The sequence below is a fragment of the Gopherus flavomarginatus genome, chromosome 21, assembly GCF_025201925.1.
Source record: "Gopherus flavomarginatus isolate rGopFla2 chromosome 21, rGopFla2.mat.asm, whole genome shotgun sequence".
NCBI lineage: Eukaryota > Metazoa > Chordata > Testudines > Testudinidae > Gopherus > Gopherus flavomarginatus.
The window spans coordinates 16,902,342-16,921,791 of NC_066637.1; the positions used below are offsets into that span (position 1 = coordinate 16,902,342).

The 19,450-nt window shown below is 49.2% G+C and overlaps 1 protein-coding gene across 2 annotated transcripts in view; it reads right to left on the bottom strand.

The window, feature by feature from the left end:
- The window catches only part of LOC127038621 (protein-arginine deiminase type-3-like), a 39,754-nt gene that overhangs the window by 15,514 nt on the left and 4,790 nt on the right, over positions 1 to 19,450 (bottom strand). The window contains exons 2-6 of one of the 2 annotated variants that reach the window (XM_050931326.1): positions 8,733 to 8,820; positions 7,575 to 7,647; positions 6,613 to 6,674; positions 5,409 to 5,526; positions 4,090 to 4,215 (exon numbers count right to left, since the gene is read on the bottom strand). In XM_050931326.1, coding sequence (XP_050787283.1) covers positions 4,090 to 4,215; positions 5,409 to 5,526; positions 6,613 to 6,674; positions 7,575 to 7,647; positions 8,733 to 8,820 — 467 coding nt within the window. Of the gene's footprint in view, positions 1 to 4,089; positions 4,216 to 5,408; positions 5,527 to 6,612; positions 6,675 to 7,574; positions 7,648 to 8,639; positions 8,821 to 19,450 lie in introns of both variants that reach the window. The other variant, XM_050931325.1, reaches the window with a different exon arrangement.

Genomic DNA, 19,450 nt, shown 5'->3' on the forward strand with positions numbered 1-19,450 from the left:
CCACAAGAGGGGGTGACCAACACTTGGCAACCCCACGGCAGGGTAAATTGGGTCCTAAAGGGGCTTTACACAGTCAGCTCTGGTTTGGAATTAGTTTGACCTACATTCGGTTCCATAAGCAGGCTTGGAAAGGTTTGATTTGTATGGGGAAGTGTCGATTTCAGCGTACACATGCAAACTGACTACGAAATATTTGCCTATCTGTAAATTTCAATTGTCAGTGAAAAGTGAGGAAAATGCTGCGTAAGACCTTTTTTGGGTCAAACGCCAGTGATTCAGGCTTTTGAATGAGGTTGGTTACAAATGGACTACGGAACAGATAGTAAAAACAGGTCAGATGTGTTGATTTAAGGGTATTTACGGTACTTTCTATATGGTGACTTGTGATGTTGACAGATTTGGGGTTGAATGGTTTATAAAGCTTTAACTCTGAGTTTCAGCATCTGCTGTCACTAAGTTATTGTTTGACAACCCCCCACCGCCACAATTCCCAGCAACTGTGAAAATATTATTGGTCAAAATTATAAAAAAAATCAGATTCTGCCAATCCTAGGCGTAAGGCACTAATCTCCACCCCCATCAGCCTCAAGCACCGAACAAATCTCCTTCTCTCAAACCCTCACCCTGTCCTTGCAGAGGTTTTAAGTCTGAGGCAGGGTGGTCAGGTCAGTTACCTCAAACTCTCCCAAAAGCTGCGTCGTTCTTTGCCTGGAGCCCGGTGCCACTTAGAAAGGGGTGAAATTCTCTCTCTGCCTTTGAAAACCATCAAAGGAATTGCTTCCACTCTGATCCTGCCAGCCAGCCGCCCCACTCATCCATGTACATGAGATCACTAAGACTGAATTTTCCCTGTGCGCAGTGCCGGGTTTACAATGGCTCCAGTGGCTCCATGGAGCCAGGCCCATGCTGAAAAGGTGCCCCAGCCTGCTTCGCTTGCACTGCACCCCGAGACCCCAGTGGCTCCCCACATCCACTACTTGCTCCTTTGGCCCTGCCTAGCAGCTGCCCAGGAGCTCCTCTCCACCCCCTGCCCCACCCCCTGTTCCTCTCAGCCCCCTGGCTGGACTCCAGTGTACCTCTGGCTCCAGGCAGTCTCTGCTTCCCACCACCTGTGCGGCCCCACCTGTCTCCCCGGAACTGAGCCACCTGGGACTGGTGCAGAAGCCTGGCTAGTCTCAGCCTGGTGAGGGAGGGAGACAATGTGGGGGAGCTTAGCTGGGCCTCTCCAGGCAAGAGTGCTTGAGTGAGCCTGGCTGGAGCAGGTCCTGGCCTGGCGGATCACGTCACTCCCGAGAGACCAGAGCAATTCCCGGCCCTGGGACCAGCCCTGGCCACGCTGCCAGCTCAGCCTGGCAGACACAGTCACCTCCCAGCAGGGCTGGTGAGTGTGGCTATGAGGCCGGGGTGGGAGAGTGGGTCTGTGGAGAGTATGGAGGGGTGCTTGGCTGTGAGGGGGCGGGGAAGATCTGTGTGTGTTGGGGCACTAGGGAGTGGGGGTTCTGTGGAGGGGGTGCTAGGCAGTTGTGGTGGGGCTGTGGGCAGGGGAGGCACTGGGCAGGGGTGGTGATGTGCAGGGTGCTGTGCATTTGTGGGCGGGTTGGGCATAGTGGGTCTGAGGGCCTCTGGCCATAGAGAGTCAGGGGGTGTTGGGCAGAGGGGGTGGGGGGGCTGCGTGGTGTGGCATAGGCCCACCCCTGAGGGGAAGGGACAGGCTGGCAGCACAGGGCCGGCCAGGCCACTGTGCATCTGTTGACTGCCAGTTGGTAAGTAGTGCCTTCGCCTTGGGAGGAGCAGGGCCGCCCCTGCCATGCCCCATTGCCTCTGGCTGACCTCCCCGCACCATGCTCCACTGCCCCCATGGGGGCCCACAAAAGGTTAATCCAGCCCTGCCTGTGCCTCTGATGTTAGCTCCTCACCAAGCCCCATGGGACTCTCTGGATTTTCACTTCCCAGACTGGAAGAGAAGCAGGAGCAGTTGGTCTCCAGGCGCACTGCCCCTTCCCTACAACACAGCACCTCTGTCCTTCCTCAGCGACGAGGTTTTAACATCCTCTAGGAGAGCTAAGCACACACACGGCATTTACCTGCTGCCCCAGTTCTGGAGCTGGTCATGTCTCGCTGGGCTGTCTGGTCTCAGTAACTTACTAGGGTAATACTCTCCTTTTCACTGCATCAGTAGCTGATATCATATCTTCACCAGGGCCGCCCAGAAGGGGGGGCAAGCGGGGCAATTTGCCCCAGGCCCCCCCAGGGGCCCAGCAAGCCCTGGTCCAGCGGCGGTCCGGGTCTTCGGCGGCGGGACCCTTCAGTGCTACTGAAGACATGGAGCGACTGAAGGGCCCCCCGCCGCCGAAATGCTGCCAAAGACCCGGACCGCCACTGGGTGAGTACAAGCGCCGCAGCTCCCCCGCTTTGCCCCAGGCCCCCTGAATCCTCTGGGCGGCCCTAATCTTCACTTTTACTGCCCTAACCCCAGTGCACTAATCACTTATAATTCAGATCTTCCCCAAGTTAAGAAACCGTTCTATAAAACAAACACCCCCTGTGGCGAATCAGCTAGGCTGCAGCAGGTCAGCAGAGGGCATGGGGTGGATCTACTGGGAGCAGGTCAGCAGCGGGCAGTGTGCTGGATTTAGTGGGAGCAGGTCACCGGGGGAACGTAGCGGATCATGGGAACAGGTCAACAGGGGCATGTGATGGATCTGGTGGAAGTGGGTCTCTTTTTCCAGCTGGGGAAGACACTGGCAGGAGGGCACTTGCATGTTGGGAAGGGTGGGGCTCTGAGTGGCCCTGGAAGGAGGGTGGTGTTGGGGCAGTTGGCAGAGCATCCATTGGAGGCCCCCAGTTGGCAGCTGAATCACCTGCGGCACTTGGCTCAGCTGTGGGGCATCTGGCACACTAGTAGGGGTGGTGTCAGGACAAAGGCTGGCTGGCAGCACTGCGGACACCCATAATGGGCAGCAGTGATACTTGGTAACACTAGGATGTTGCACTAAAAGGATGTTAAGATGGCACGGAGGTGTACTCAACAAAAAAAAGCAGAGAAGTGCAACCGTTAAGGTTGACCAGACACCCTTAACTCTGCCCCCTCCTGTATCGGCATTGTGATACAGTATAATTACAGCACTGCACTCTGGCCATGAGCCTCCAGCGCTGCTCAGGAGCATTCTGGAGTGCAAAGATTGCCTGTGAGTTCCCCCACTCCAGGGCTAGGCCACTGTTTCTCAAACAATACAATAGAAAACTCCAACTGTGCAAACATCCAGGCACAAGGGAGTACGTGAATGGTCCCACTTGAGTCACTGGAAGTATTCACTCGCTTACAGCTGAGCCTGAGTGTAATAGAGTGGTCTTCCTCTTTAAAGGCTGGGGCCCTGGGACCCCCCGACCCTCAGCCCTGTTTGAGGATGGAATCCTTTTCCGAACAGGGAGGGGGGTGAGCAGACCCAGCTGGGAAGCGGGCCGGAGATTCCTTGCCCTGTCCAAGCCTGAGCACTGCTGGAAGGATGCTGGCAGGCTCTGGAGTAGGAGGGGAGACACAGGGAAAAGCCACTGAAGCCTGCTTTGGCTGGAGGAATAGCTTTGTTTTGATATGCTGCGGGGTTTGTGCCCGACAAATAAAACTGTGCCCTGCAGGAAGGGCCGGGCCAGCTTTGGGGCCTGTCGTTGGTCTTCCCTGAGCTGGGGAGCCAGGCAAGCAGCATGCCGTGTGTGGAAGTGTTTGAGAGACTGGGGCGAAAGTGTAGAGGTAAATGGACGTGGACGCAGAGGGCGACCTTCCTGAGGGCAGATTTAGAACTCGATCCTGCTCGCCTTGAAGACAGTAGCAAAGCTCCCACAGGCTTCACAGGGAGCAGGAGCAGATCCTTGGATGGATTCAATATTCCAGCCAATTTTTACTAAAACCCTCTTCCGCTTTCTTGCAGCAGGCTGTTGAAGTGCTACCGCTCTCCAGAGTAGGTTATCAGGTCATGCAAGACTGCAGGGTAACGCGGCGGCACACAGGCAGAGAGAATTCTAGACACTCCGCGTGTCTCGGCCCGGAGCTGTGATTCCAAGCCCGCAGCAGCCAGAAGGCCAGATACTCACCCCGAGCATGGAAAACTCCCACTTTGTCTGCGTCTGACACGGAAATGTGAAGAACCAACTTGTGGTCGTCAAAGATTGCATCGGGGCCTTGAGTTCTCAAGATCATACATGACATGTCCCGAAGGTCTGAGGGTAAGAGGAGACCAAAAGAGAAAAGAGTGGGGCTTATTAAAGCAGCTGCTTTCAGATTTGGACCATCACGTCTCTGGAACCTAACGTTCAACTACTGCCTATCAGCCTAGCCCCACCGATGTCACTGGATCTAGGCCAATGTACACTCGCTGGTCCATAGTGTAGGTGATCCCCCTATAGAAACTCTACCCCTCAGGTAATGCTAGGTCCGATAGGATCCTTGTATGTATACACCAACTGTATAAAGAAGGGATGGAGAAATCACTTCTTCTGGGCTGGTGCTAAAGGAGGAAGTTGCAGCTCATTCTGAAGCTATGAGGTTAGAGCATTGGAACACGGGACCCCTGTGCTTTGCCCACCCCATCAGTTTCTGCTGTGTTCCTTTTTTTCAGGTGTGGGTTAGGGAAGGCTGTACGCTCTACTGTCAAGCCAGGTGTCTCTTGTTTAGCATTGGAGACACAGAGGTGACCCTCCAAAAATCAAAACTAGAAGTGGTTGGGTACCCAAGAGAGAGAAGAAGAGATATGCCCCCTTGACTATTCCATTCAACGGGGTTATTTTCAAGAGACTTGTGCCTTAAGCTTAGTAGCATCACAATGTAAAATAACGCACCCCCCCCCCCGGACATCTTGAACATGCTATTCCATAAGAGGCAGCCAACATCTAGCCTGCCCGAGAAGGTAGACCAGCTATGGGTTGAAAATTGGCCTAAGCTGGAGCTGTCTCACTGCACGACCAGTAGCCTGTGAGTCGCATGGCTCGGTTAGAGGGTTACACTTCTAACATAGCCACTTTGCAAACATTTTTGCAATTCTTATGATATCATTGAGATACCTTGGATGTACCTGGAGCTGTGTTCAGAATAAGCAAGACATCCTGATAAGCAGCGGTAAGAGTGGGCTACCTGGGCATTTTCCAGGGTTTATGTTTTATAGCTCTACTGGTAGCAGTTCATGGATGTGGACCATGAAAATCCAGGCCTAGCTCTGATGAGTGGAGCCCATGAACACTCCTTGGGCTAGTGTCCAGTGTTCATACCCTCACTACTCCCTTTTATACAGGTGTAGTTTCTTCTTAGGACTCAGCTAACATCTTGCATTCTGGCCTGACCTGGCCGGCATTTCAGACATTCTGCATCATTTGATTAATGCCCGTTCCAAAAGCAGTGATCCATTCCCAGCCAGTACCTGCATACGATCGAACACAGAAATCCATGTTGTCCATATCCGAGGACTTTGGGTCGTCCCTATCACAGTTCACTAGCAGGATAGCTCCTTGCCCATCTGGGCCCCATGTCCACTCTCTCTGCAGAGGCAACACAGACAGGCTTGGTATGGAAATCAGGAACAAGACCAGTTGGAACCTAATTCTTTTCACTACTACAGTAATTAAAGTTGACAGGACAGGCATGTGACATAGCTACTTCCTGTTACGCCAGCCCCTATGGAAACCTCCCAGTTGTTCTCCATGTTACCCAGTCCCAACTCAGAAATATATGAACTTCTCACACACACACACACACACTGTTGTAAGGCAAGTGCTGTGGTTTGAGCATAGGACTGGGAGCCAGGGTCCTATTGAGACAGCTGGGTGGAGGACTGTCTTCCCGTCCCAGGAAACTTTCTGAGATATCAACAAAGTTTGTGTCAATGGAAACACTTCAATCATTTAGAAACATTTTGGTTACTACTTTTACTATAATTAGCTTAAAATTTCTACATTAAACCCAGAAAACTAATACTTTCCATCTTGGAAATGTCAAAACCAAATGTTAACAATCTCCAAACTTTTCAGACTTTTTTTCCAAGGCAAAAAAATTGTCAAAACTGACCCTTTCCTGTGAAGTTTCTGTTTTGATGAACTGACATTTTCCAACAACAACAACAAATTCACTTAGGGCCTGTCTACACAGGGACACTCGGGAAAATTAATCCAAATTAACTAAAGATGTAAATTTTAAATCGATTAGTGCATTAAACCCCTTTGTAGAAGCTCTTATTCATAAATTAATTCATTTTCATTTAATTAACTTCCAAAGTGAATTAATAAACTGAATTAAGGCCACTTTAATTCTGAACAAGCATGTTCACACAGGGGTTTAATGTCGTTTAATTCCACTTAAACTTCACACCTTTAATTAATTCAGATTAATTTTTCTGAGCATCCCCATGTAGACAAACCCCCTAAATAACACTGTTGTAGCTTCTTTAATGCTCCCTTCAGGTCACAAGCTAGTGCTCTAGGCTGCAGCCAACTGTACTAGATAAACCATGATCCATAGCATGTCTCCTTTACATTTGATACTTTGCTGGGGAGCTCTGGGGTGTTCAGCTCAGAATTTACTCAGCCTACTGGTCTCCCTTATTGGGTACAAAGATGAATCATACTTACCTTATCTGCTGTTTTCCTCTTCACCGCCCCACTGCGAGTTGTATCAGCATCCAGGGAGATGTCTGCAGTGGCCCAAGAGAAGGAGAGAACCCATCAGGCTGGAAGGCACTGAGAACCAATGAACTGGACTTGACCATTTTCTCACCAGGCTTGGGATCTTCAGTACCAAAAGCAGAGGTAGCGGAGGATCCTTCGGTGGGTACGTGCCATTATAGGCTTCTTTAAAAGCGGGCAACCCCCATAGCCACAGGGCAAAACAAGGCCTGGAGTGAACACAGCTCAATGGGGAGAGGTGGGAGCTACAAGGGAACTGGTCTCCGTTAAAGCACGGGGCTCAGATCAGCTAGCCTGTCCCTATGAGCAGGGCTGCTTGAACATTTTCCATCACAACTGTCTTTGACTAAATGAAAGTATTCACGAAAAGCATTTGCTTTCCACAGAACATTTTCATTTTTTTCGTTGAAAAAACAGAACACCCAAAACCTGAAATATTTCCAATCTGTGGGAATGCTGCCATGATGCCTTATGGGAGTTGTAGTCCAAGTGCCTCTTATCCCCATTATCCCTTGTGGTCCAGGCTCCTGGCTGGGCTGCATCTCCCAGGATGCACCATTGCCAGCGACAGCCATAATGCACCAGCCCTCTCCCCAATGGGGAGACAGTGGTGCTTCCTGGGAGATGTAGTTTAACCAGAGATCCTAGCCTAGAGAGGAGAATGAGAGCATGAGGCACCCAAACTATAAGTCCCATGAGTCATTGTTGCAGCATTTCCAAATGGAAATATTTTGGCTTTTGAATTTCCACTGAAAAATTGAAATTTCTGTGCCCCACTTCCACCCTCCTCCACACATATTTTTGCCAGACTACCCAGAAACCAGCATAAAAAATGTGTCCTCCCACCCAAGGGAGTGGCACGTTGGGGCTGAGTTTATTGAACAAATGGATTCTTAGGTTCTACTTACCAACACAGGTAAGGTAGAGCATGGCTCTGTGCATAGGAGGCCCCCCATCCTGCCCATAGTATGAAATCCTAACCTGCAAAAGACACTGCAATCAGCACTACCACTTTCAGGACACTGTCGCCTGTAGCGAAGCTAAGAGTAAAACAGATAGAGCCTGGGGACATAACACTGCCACGGATGAGACCAGAGTGAGAGTCTTGCACGTGGTCTTCCACTTTCGACGCTGGGAGCAACTGGGAGTGTAGATGACTCCTTCATTAAAATCCATTATTTTAAGACAGAGAGGATGGTCATGTGGCTTGGGACCTGGGCCGGGACTCAGGAGGTCTGGGCTCAATCCGTGGCTCTGTGCCATCAGGCAAGTCCCTTATTCTCTCCGTCTCTGTTCCCCATCTGTGAAATGAGGATTATACTTCCTTTATACCACTGCCTATCTTCTCCATTTAGACCAGTGGTTTTCAACCTGTGGTCCGCAGACCCTTGGGGGTCAGCAGACTATGTCTAAGATTTCCAAAGGGGTCCTCACCTCCATTCAACATTTTTGAGGGGTCTGCAAATGGAAAACATCTTGAAAACCACTAATTTAGGCAGCTCTTGTGGGCAGGGACGGTCTCTCACTTGTGTTCGTACTGCACCTCGCACAAGGCGACCTGTCAGTGCTACTGTAATACAAATACTAATGCAGATTAGAGTCCTATTGCTCCCTCATGGAAATGCACAACAGGATAATGAGGCTAAATAATAAACACCCCAAAGCAGCAGGTCCAGGCTGCTGAAATGAAGCGGTTTTACAACTGGGCTGTTCTCTCGGTCAGTGAGGTGACGGAAGTCCCGTATGGGAACGCATCACCCAGGGATTCATGGGATACCCCACTCAATCTAACACCCAGGACATGGGCACCCTTAGCAAGCAGACATTTCACCAGCCAAGGCACAGTGTCTGCTGACCTACTTCAAACACCCTCTTGCCTGGTCCAAGACCTGAGTAACAGCTCTTTGCTCCTGTGTAGTGGAAGTTTGACATTGTGTTTTCCATGGGTGCGTCCCCCTCCACGACAAAATCACCTTGTTATCATTGACAGCATCGCTTGGTGCCTTCATAGTCACCACCACCTCCACCCCGACATCCAGGGGCCATCTGGGCACGCACGTCGGTACCTTGGCAACTTGAGGGTTGTGGACAATATAGACGTCAACACCAGGGGTGCTACGGACATTGAACGACGTGGCGTCCTTCGGGGCTGATCTGAGGCAGAGGATGAAATTCAGTTACTGGCGCAGCTGGAAATCCCGTCCGCTCCCGATGTCAGCTCCGTAAAGACGCTATGGAGCCAGACAACTACACTGTGGTCTTGTGACCGCTCCTGTTCTAAGGCGCAGTAAAGACAAAGATTGTGGGTGCAGTAAGCGGCACCCACGGAAGCTTCTGCTGTAAACTGCAGGAGTCCGTACCCCATGATGGAGGAGACGTGCTGAGCAGATTTTATTCAGTATTTTGGTGTGGGCAGGTACAGCTGAGATCTGGTGTCAAAAGTGGCACAAAAGAAACTGATTCCCGCAGCAGTTCTCAACCGGGGGTACATTTACCCTTGGAAGTATGCGGAGATCTTCCAGGGGTACAACTCATCTAGATATTTGCCTAGTTTTACAACAGGCTACATAAAAAGCACAAGCAAAGTCAATGCAAACTAAAACTTCATACAGTGACTTGTATATCGAGCAGTATAAACCATACACGGAAATGAAAGTACAATATTTATATTCCAATTGATTTATTTTATAATTATATGGTTAAAAATGAGACAATAAGCAACTCTTCAGTAATCGTGTGCTGTGACACTTTGGTATTTTGATGTCGGATTTTGTCAGCAAGTAGTTTTTAAGTGAAGTGAAACTTGGGGGAGCGCAAGACAAATGGGACTCCTGAAAAGGGTACAGTCATCTGGAAAGGCTGAGAGCCACTGGTGCACAAGCAGTCTTACTGGTCCTACAAAACCCAGGGACTATGCTACCTATCCGTGAGCACCATTAACTGTGTACACATATTCACTCATGTAATATTTCCCCAATTTACATCAAGTTTTTGACCCACAATTGGGGGACGGGGGGAGTGGGTGGTAGGGATCAGCCAGTTCATTTACACTCGAAAAAAAATACTTAGAGACTTTACCAATCATCTCAGTGACAGACATGGCAATTTCCTGCAATAGTCTTGGGAAACCTCACTGAATTAAGTTTGTGTGTTTGGGGTCCATTGCATTAAATGTATTTTTACATGTGGTTTATGTATTCTTGTGGGTTGGGATTGTATGTAGCCTCTCCCTAGGAGGCAGAGGGGGCTTGAACCCTGGGAAGTGTTATGAACTTCAAAGGACTGTAATGAACAATGTGCCAGACAAGAATGGGCTTTGGGGACAAATAGTGTCAAGTGGTTTGCCTGGGGAATCTCTACGGGGAGTTGAATGCAAATTCCCACCTCTGGTTATACAAAAACCCAGCCTTTGGAAGTTGTGTCCTGAGAAGGAGATCACTGTCTGGTGATTGCCTGTTCTTGGAATCTCAAGGTCAAAGGCCGAAGTGGTAGAAAGGAAAGATTAACGCTATGTCTGCACGATGTCATTTACAGCAGCGCCAGCTTCACCGATGTCATGCTTCTGATGAAGATGCTCTAAGCTGGCGGGAGAGAGCTCTTTCATTGGCTTAATAACTCCTGCCTTCGTGAGAGGCAGTAGCTATGTCTGCGGGAGAAATTCTCCAACTGCCATGGTACTGTCTACACGGACGCTTAGTCGGTGTAACTTGCGGCGCTCGGAAGCATCGATTATTCACACCCCTGAGCACTGTAAGTTGCACCAAAGTGATTTGTAGTGTGGACGTAGCCTGAGCTATTCATGATGGTGTTAATTCTTATCTAAGGCTGTTATGTAACCACACCATGTGTTGGAGTTTGAAGGACTGCCTTCTACCAGAGCCCCTGCCAGAGTTGGGGGGTGATCTCTGGTAGGCTTATTAGCGCATGTGCAGGATCTTTATTATTTTAATGTTTTCTCTGTAATGCTTTTAGCTTAAGAATGAAGGTGCTTGCTTAGAAAGGATGTGTGGTAACTTGATACTGCTGGCAGTTACATTGTTCATAGCCTTCTAAGAGAAAGCAAAGTGCAGATGCTGGCCCGTTTAAGCAACCTGGCTTGCTGGGGATATCACGGGATAGGCAGAGAATTCTGCAGCCTGGAAAAAAACCGAATCAGGAGGAAGAGAGACACTGGTCTCTGCCCAAGAAAGATGATGGCTGAGGAGCCAGGAGTGGGTGCCATCGAGAGACCTCGGAGGGGGAACAGAGGTGCAGTTGCCCTAACTTGTGACAAGTTTGATCCCCATTTCTCTGGGTACAGCTGTGGCAGCTTGTAGGAATAGACGTTGGTAATACCACACTGGAGAGTGGTAATAAATCTGCCTATAAACCCGATGCCTTCCCTTGTGGTTGGAATTAGCAATGCTTTCTTATGCTCTGTAAATGCCTTATTCCATGGGGTGGTTTCCTGAGCAAAGTTAGAGCACTGGAAGTGTGCAGGGGTGCGTATAGGAATACGTGGATCTTTATCAATCTAAGGGATTTCTATGGCTAACATTGCCATAGTATCTGAGCGTCTCAGAATTTAATGTACAGATGTGGAACTGAGGCCCAGAAAGATGAAGGGTCTCAGAGACACTGAGGCTTAGAGAGAGACTAAAAAGTACCTAAGAGACTTAGGAGCCTAAGTCTCATTAAAAATCACCAGGGCCTAGGAGGAAAGCTGGGAGAAATATCTCTGACAAATAGTTGTTTGAGGAAAAATTAAGATTTGGTCAACTGGAAAGTATTGACAAATTTGACATGACTAGCTTGAGCCATTCACAAAGTGGCCCGACGAGGAGGAGGAGGTAGCAGCGGTAGAAGACTGCTCAGCGGTCTTAGCTCAGTGGTGAGGGCCCTCACCTAGGACGTGGGAGACCCACGTTCGGAATCCCTGCTCTGGAACAAGCCTGTAATGAACTTTTTCAATTCAAGGAAAAATCTGAAACATTTCAGATGCAGTTCGACTCACACCATTTGTTTCAGAACTGCCAACGCACCAAAAATCAGTTATTTGCCCAGCTCTGCATCAGAGTCTAAGTGACTTAGGCACTTTTAAAATGATCCCCAAAGTCACTTGCCCATGATTACACAGGAAGTCTGTGGCAGAGAAAGGAATTGAACCTGGGACCATAAAAAGCTTGCTGCATCTTTCACAGGTCTATATCATAGAATTGGAAGGGACCTCGAGAGGTCATCTAGTCCAGTCCCCTGCACTCATAGCAGGACTAAGTATTATCTAGACCATCCCTGACAGGTTTTTGTCCAACCTGCTCTTAAAAATCTCCAATGATGGAGATTCCACAACCTGCCTAGGCAATTTATTCCAGTGCTTAACCACCCTATCAGGAAGTTTTTCCTAATGTCCAACCTAAACCTCCCTTGCTGCAATTTAAGCCCATTGCTTCTTGTCCTATCCTCAGAGGTTAACAAGAACAATTTTTCTCCCTCCTCCTTGTAACAACCTTCTATGTACTTGAAAACTATTATCATGTCCCCTCTAAGTCTTCTCTTCTCCAGACTAAACAAACCCAATTTTTTCAATCTTCCCTCATAGGTTGTGTTTTCTAGACCTTCAATCGTTTTTGTTGCTCTTCTCTGGACTTTCTCCAATTTGTCTACATCTTTCCTGAAATATGATGCCCAGAACTGGACACAACACTCCATCTGAGGCTTAATCAGCACAAAGTAGAGTGAAAGAATCACTTCTTGTATCTTGCTTACAACACTCCTGTTAATACATCCCAGAATGACGTTTGCTTTTTTTGTAGCAGTGTTACATGTTGACTCATATTTAGCTTGTGATCCACTATGACCCCCCACATCCCTTTCTGCAGTGCTCCTTCCTAATCAGTCATTTCCCCTTGTGTATGTTTGCAACTGATGTTTCCTTCCTAAGTGGAGCACTTTGCGTTTGTCCTTAGTGAATTTCATCCTATTTACTTCAAACCATTTCTCCAGATCATTTTAAATTTTAATCTTATCCTCCAAAGAACTTGCAACCCCTTCCAGCTTGTTATCGTCCGCAAACTATATAAATGTACTCTCTATGCCATTATCTAAATCACTGATGAAAATATTAAACAGAACTGGACCCAGAACCGATCCCTGTGGGACTCCACTCATTATGCCCTTCCAGCAGGACTTTGAACCAGTGATAACTACTCTCTCAGAATGATTTTCCAACCAGTTATGCACCCACCTTATAGTAGCACCATCTAAGTTGTATTTTCCTAGGTTGTTTATGAGAAGATCACACAAGACAGTATCAAAAGCTTTACTAAAGTCAAGATATACCACATCTACCACTTCTCCATCCACAAGGCTTGTTACCCTGTCAGAGAAAGCTATTAAATTGGGTGTGACACAATTTCTTCTTGACAAATCCATGCAGACTATTATTTATCACCTTATTATCTTATAGGTGTTTGCAAATTGATTATTTGCTCCATTTCTGAGTACTGAAGTTAAGCTGACTGGTCTGTAATTCCCTGGGTTGTCCTTATTCCTCTTTTTACAGACTGGCACTATATTTGCCCTTTTCCAGTCCTCTGGAGTCTCTCCTGTCTTCCATGGCTTTTCAAAGATCATCACTAATGGCTCAGATATCTCCTCAGTCAGCTCCTCAAGTATTCTAGGATGTATTTCATCAGGCCCTGGTGACTTGAAGACACGCCATAAAGCAGAGCACTTCTGGTTGACCGGAGACAATCGAGTCCATGTGAAAAGGGACAACGATGCATTCAATTCAATCATTCAGATGCATGTTTTCAACTCCCTTTCTAACCAGTAACAGCGGAATGGCCCCTTGGAGCCATCAGTGGCAGAGGACCCCTGTCACAATTGGGAGCCCTAACTTGTCATTCAGAATCCACCTTTCCCATTAACTCCCATGAGTCACGGTCTTAGCACGGTCTCTGTGCTTAGGGTGAGGATCCTTCCTGTGGCAGCCACGCAAACCTCTTCAAGAGAAAACATTCGTCACATCTGGCCAGAAGCTGACCCAGGAAACAAGCTGTTGCCAAACAGGATGAGTTAAGATTTCCTGCTAATCAACAGAGCAGAGCAAACAAGCTTATCCCAGCCCTTTTCTACAGATGGAGGAACCTGCCTGCTTGCTGGCAGGCCCCGGCTTGTGCTGCCATTTGGCAGTGCAGGTCAGGAAGGAGATAGGCATTCCAAAGGCACAGTTCTCCCAGCACGTCCTCCTCACATCAGCAGAAAGTGCTGCCCTGCCCCGGTCATCGACAGGAGGTGACAATGACCAGTAGCGCTACCTGGTTCCCAGCAAACTCCTTCTTGGGTGCTGGCTGGTGACTCTTGCCCACATGCTCAGGGTTTAGCTGATCGCCATATTTGGGGTCGGGAAGGAATTTTCCTCCAGGGCGGATTGGCAGGTGCCCTGGAGGTTTTTCGCCTTCCCCTGCAGCGTGGGGCACGGGTCGCTTGCTGGTGGTGTCTCTGCAGCTTGAGGTCTTCAAACCATTTTTGAGGATTTCAATAACTCGGTCCTGGGATAGGGGTTGTACAAAATTGGATGGGTGGGGTTCTGTGGCCTGCCTTGTGCAGGAGGTCAGACTAGATGATCAGATTGGTCCCTTCTGACCTATGAGTCTATGAGTCAAACAAGGGGTTAAACGCTGCTCAGTTTTCCCCTTGTCTGGCTCAGAGTGCGGGGGATGCCTTGGAAGGTTGGAATCTGTTCCCAAAGCTCGTAGGCCTGAGCCGAGTCCCAGCTGTTTCCTTCACTTCTTATTAGTTGTGTTACCATGGCCTCTAGGAGCACCAGGCATGGACTGGGACCCCAATGCACCTGGCACTGGACAAATCCAGAACAAAAAGACGGCCTCTGCCCCAAGGGGCTTGGATACAGACAGGGGAGTACAAGGAAACGCCAAGACACGGGTCAGCACATTGGCAGTGGTCCCAGCACAGCAGCGGCCTAACCATTGCCCAGTTTTTTGTGGGCATCGCAGCAAAGAGAGTCTGGCTTCCTCCTTGTTATAAGGATTAGCCCTTGAGGAAAAGCCTGGCTGAGCCCAGCTGCTTTTTCCTGCCAATTCATGCTGCTCCATTAGCGAGGACGACTGTTTCTGTGGTTGAGGCCCATGACAGACTCGTGTCAGCCCACTGCTTTTCCAGCTGACCGGGAGACAGGTTCCATTGCACCAAGGGAACAGGCGAGCGTTGATCACCAAGCACCGAACAAATGAGATCACATCGCAAAACTCCGTGGCCAGTACGTTGCTGCCTATGTAGATATGGATTAGCAAAGCTTTCCCCACCTTGCAGCACCAGCCCCAGCGACTGGGTATTAACTGTTACTCAGAGACTCACAATGGGCTGGGGCACAAAGATGATTCAAGACAGGAGAGCCGAGATGTGAGGCAGGCAAGGAATGCAGCTACCAACCGCAGCCCCTACCTGTGGGTGTTTCCCGGGAAGTTCCCCGCTCTGTTTTGGGACATGATGCTTCTAGCAAAGGCACAGTAGTTGGCAGTGCTGCCAACCCCAAGTGCTTAAAAACTCATGAGTCAGCCCCCAAAAACTCATTAAAAAAAATCACAAGAGAGAAAAAAAGTGCACGGGGGATTCTTAATCTTTGATATCTGGTTTCTGGGCTGTTTTCCTTTACGCATTTTCCGAATGAACCGTTTTGCCATTTTTGTTTTGGAATAAACCAGGTCCTGTTGAATTGTTTTGCAATTCATTTTGGTTTGGATCTGTTTTCAAAAAAGCTGGGTCCTTTCGAATTGCCATATTCTAATCGAAGCAGCGCTCCAAAAAAACGGCATTTCGAAATGTTTCCTTCTACCCGAACAAAAAGTCTGTTTTGGGTTGTTTTGCTTCAGCAAGAAAAAATAAACCAAGAAAAGAATTGGGTTTGATTAGTTTGGAAAAGAGAAGACTGAGAGGGGACATGATAGCAGTTTTCAGGTATCTAAAAGGGTGTCATCAGGAGGAGGGAGAAAACTTGTTCACCTTAGCCTCTAATGATAGAACAAGAAGCAATGGGCTTAAACTGCAGCAAGGGAGATTTAGGTTGGACATTAGAGAAAAGTTCCTAACTGTCAGGGTAGTTAAACACTGGAATAGATTGCCTAGGGAAGTTGTGGAATCTCCATCTCTGGAGATATTTAAGAGTAGGTTAGATAAAGGTCTATTAGGGATGGTCTAGACAGTATTTGGTCCTGCCGTGAGGGCAGGGGACTGGACTCGATGACCTCTCGAGGTCCCTTCCAGTCCTAGAGTCTATGAGTAAAAGAGTTTTGTTTCCGTCTGAAACGCAAACCACTTGCATTTGGGATGTTTCAGTTGGGTCACTGCACAGAAAAGCCAGTGATTCACCCAGCTCTAATTGCGTGCATTCCGCATCGCCTGGTGCTTGATTTCTTCAGTTTGGCAACCCTGCCGTATGCCAGTCACGCTCAGAACCGCACCCTGTGCCCCCCTTCTCCAGGCCTGGTGGTGGCAGTTACACAACAGTGACGCTCCCCTCCCTTCCTCTGATCCCAAGGATAGCCTGAGCTCTAAATTTACGGGATGAATCAGTGACACTCCAGGCCACTCTCTGAACCATCTAGAGGGCCACCCAGATGATTCAGGGGGCCCAGGGCAAATCAATTTCAGGGCCCCCTTCCATAAAAAAAAAAAAAGTTCCAATCTATAGAATACTATATTTTCATGGGGGGCCCTGCAGGGCCTGGGGCAAATGGCCCCACTTGCCCCCCCACCCTCCGGGCAGCCCTGGCCATCTATAAAACTATTAGCCCATGTACTTCCCTCTGAGGTAGCCCAGGGAAAAGGAAATGGCAGGAGAGAGATCACTTGATCATTACCTGTTAGGTTAACTCCCTCTGGGGCACCTGGCATTGGCCACTGTCGGTAGACAGGATACTGGGCTAGATGGACCTTTGGTCTGACCCAGTATGGCCGTTCTTATGTTCTTATGAAACCAAGAGCAACTCGAACCCTTTGCCCTCTCTTCCCCTAACACAGACAAGGCTCCCTTCTGCATTTAACTCCAAATAGCTACCTGAAGGGAATTGGCATCTGCAGCATGTACAGGGTGACCAGACAGCAAGTGTGAAAAATCAGGACAGTGGGTGGGGGGTACTAGAAACCTATATAAGAAAAAGACCCCAAAATCCCTATAAAATCAGGACATTTGGTCACCCTAAGCATGTAGCACAGGGAGCTTTGAGGAAGCCATAGTCCTGAGCAACTGGACAGGCTGTGGAGGAGCTTTCAGAGTAGCAGCCGTGTTAGTCTGTATCCGCAAAAAGAACAGGAGGACTTGTGGCACCTTAGAGACTAACAAATTTATTTCAGCATGAGCTTTGGTGAGCTACAGCCCACTTCTTCAGATGTATAGAATGGAACACACAGACAGGAGATATTTAGACATACAGAGAACACGAGAAGGTGGAAGTATGCATACCACCAGGAAGATTCTAATCATCAGCAGGAGAAAAAAATAAAAACTTTTGAAGTGATAATCGAGATGACCCATAGAAGGTGTGAGGAGAACTTAACATAGGGAAATAGATTCAATTAGTGTAATGACCCAAGAGCTGTTGTATTTATTTAGATGGAATATACGGGCCAAAGGTGTTAACATCATCCAGTCACTGTCCAATGTTAAGCAGTGTTTGGTATACAGAGACCTCGGTCTGCTTAGTACCACGGCAAACACACCATTAGAAACCCTTCTAGCCCTTTATTAAGGATACAGGAAAAGAATAGTTAAAGCATCCAAAATGTACTGTATTAAATAAACCTCTTTTTAGCAACATCCCTTGTTCCCTTTCGTTGAGCTGGAGGGAGTTTTTAGAAGAAAACCCCTTTGTTGGACAGTCTCTCTGCTAATATCAGAGATGATCATCACTGTCCTTTGGGTCAAGAGAGAAGTTAGCCGAGAGGGGCTGAAGGTGCTGCTGTTGTTAAAGTCCGATCCTGTTTCATCCCAGATGGTGGTTGGAATTCGGCTGGAGCTGGTGGAGATAGCCATGTCATCTGGGTCCAGAGATGAAAGTAAGCTGGTGCACCGTACCGGGGTGGCCTGGATTCCCCTGGCGGCAATTTAAAGAGCCTGGGGCTCCCAGCAATGGCTGGAGCCCCGGGCCCTTTAAATAGCCACCAGAGCCCTGCTGCCAAAGCCCTGGGAAAGCGGCAGCAGGACTTGGGCAGCGATATAAAGGGCTCAAGGCCCCTGCCGCAGCTACCACCCCAGACCCTTTAAATCATCCCCGGAGCCCTGGGGCAGTGTGGCAGGGTTCCAGCAGCTACTTAAAGGATCCAGGGCTGCAGCAGCCACTACAGTCCTGGCCCTTAAAATAGCCGCCGGAGACCTGCCACCACCTCCCCAGGGCTCCGGGGATGATTTAAAGGGCTCGGGGTAGTAGCAGCAGCTGGAGCCCCGGGCCCTTTAAATCACCGTCCAAGCCCCCGGCTGCCGCTGCTACCCCGGGGCTCTGGCAGTGTGGCTCCGGTGGTGATTTAAAGGGCTCTCAGCTCCCATGGCTGCTACCCTCTGGGGCCCTTTAAATCGCCACCCAAACCCAGTGCTAGAGCCTTGGGGTGGTGGCAGCAGGGCTCTGGCAGTGATTTAAAGGGCCAGGGGTTCCCGGCTGACGCTACTGCAGTGGAGCCCTGGGCCCTTTCAAGCTCTGCCAGAGGCCGGAGCCCCCTCTGATGGTGATTTAAAGTGCCCGGGCTCCGCTGCGGTAGTAGCAGCTGGAGCCCCAGGCCGTTTAAATCACCCCCAGGGCTCCCAGCTGCCTCTGCAGCTGGTAGCTCCAGGGGTGATTTAAAGGGCCTGGGGCTCCCAGCTGCTGCTACCCTAGCCCTGGCCCCAGGCTCTTTAAATCCTGATTTAAAGCGTCTAGGTATTTAAAGGCCCCACCTCTTCTGGTAGAGGCCCCGCCCCCTCCTAAGGACTCCAGAATACCGGTAAGTCCTTTAAGTTACTTTCACCCCTGTCTGGGTCCCTCTTGCTGGTCCAGTCCGGTCAGGACATCTCTCAAGATCAGGCTGACAAAGACACGGGGGTCTCAGGAGATGGGGGAGGCAGCCATGCAGCTTGCTCCAGTAGCCAATTTCTCTCCCAAAGAGGAGAGTCTCTTTTCTGAAGGTCCCACAAAGGGAGCAGTGGCCCACCCCGTCATTATCTCGTCCACCCTGTAGGCCTCGTATCCAACACACCACATTTGGTTCACTGATTTTCGGTTCCACACTTTTCTGGTTTACCAGACATGGTCCTAACACAGTCCTAGCGTTATAGCAATCGGCCTTTTCATTTGGACCAGTCCAGTCTGTCTCCCTTTCCCCATCCCCATCTGTCGTTGGAGGTGATTGTGACATCTTATGACCTCACAATGACTTGACAGTTGAGCTCTCAGTGAGGGTAAATTGGCAGGCCCTGTGACCACAACAGGACCAGGGAGCTGCTGCCACCAGAAGAGGGATGGAAATAGAGATGGGCCAGGTAGCTCTAGTGTTCAAGATTATGGCACTATGTTCAAGATTAGGCTTTAATTTGGGGCCCTGAGAGACAGGTGAGCCTGCAGAGGTTGTGGGGAGAAGACCTGAGAGAGGTTGAGTAGGAGGAAGCCTAGAGAAGTAGCCGCAATATGTAGGACTGAGCAGACTGGGGATACTGGTTATAGGATCCCCAGGCTGGAACCTGCATTTCCCTACCAGCCACTGGGATGGTGACACAGGCTGAACAAGAGGACAAAAGGATGACTGGAACCCCTGAGCA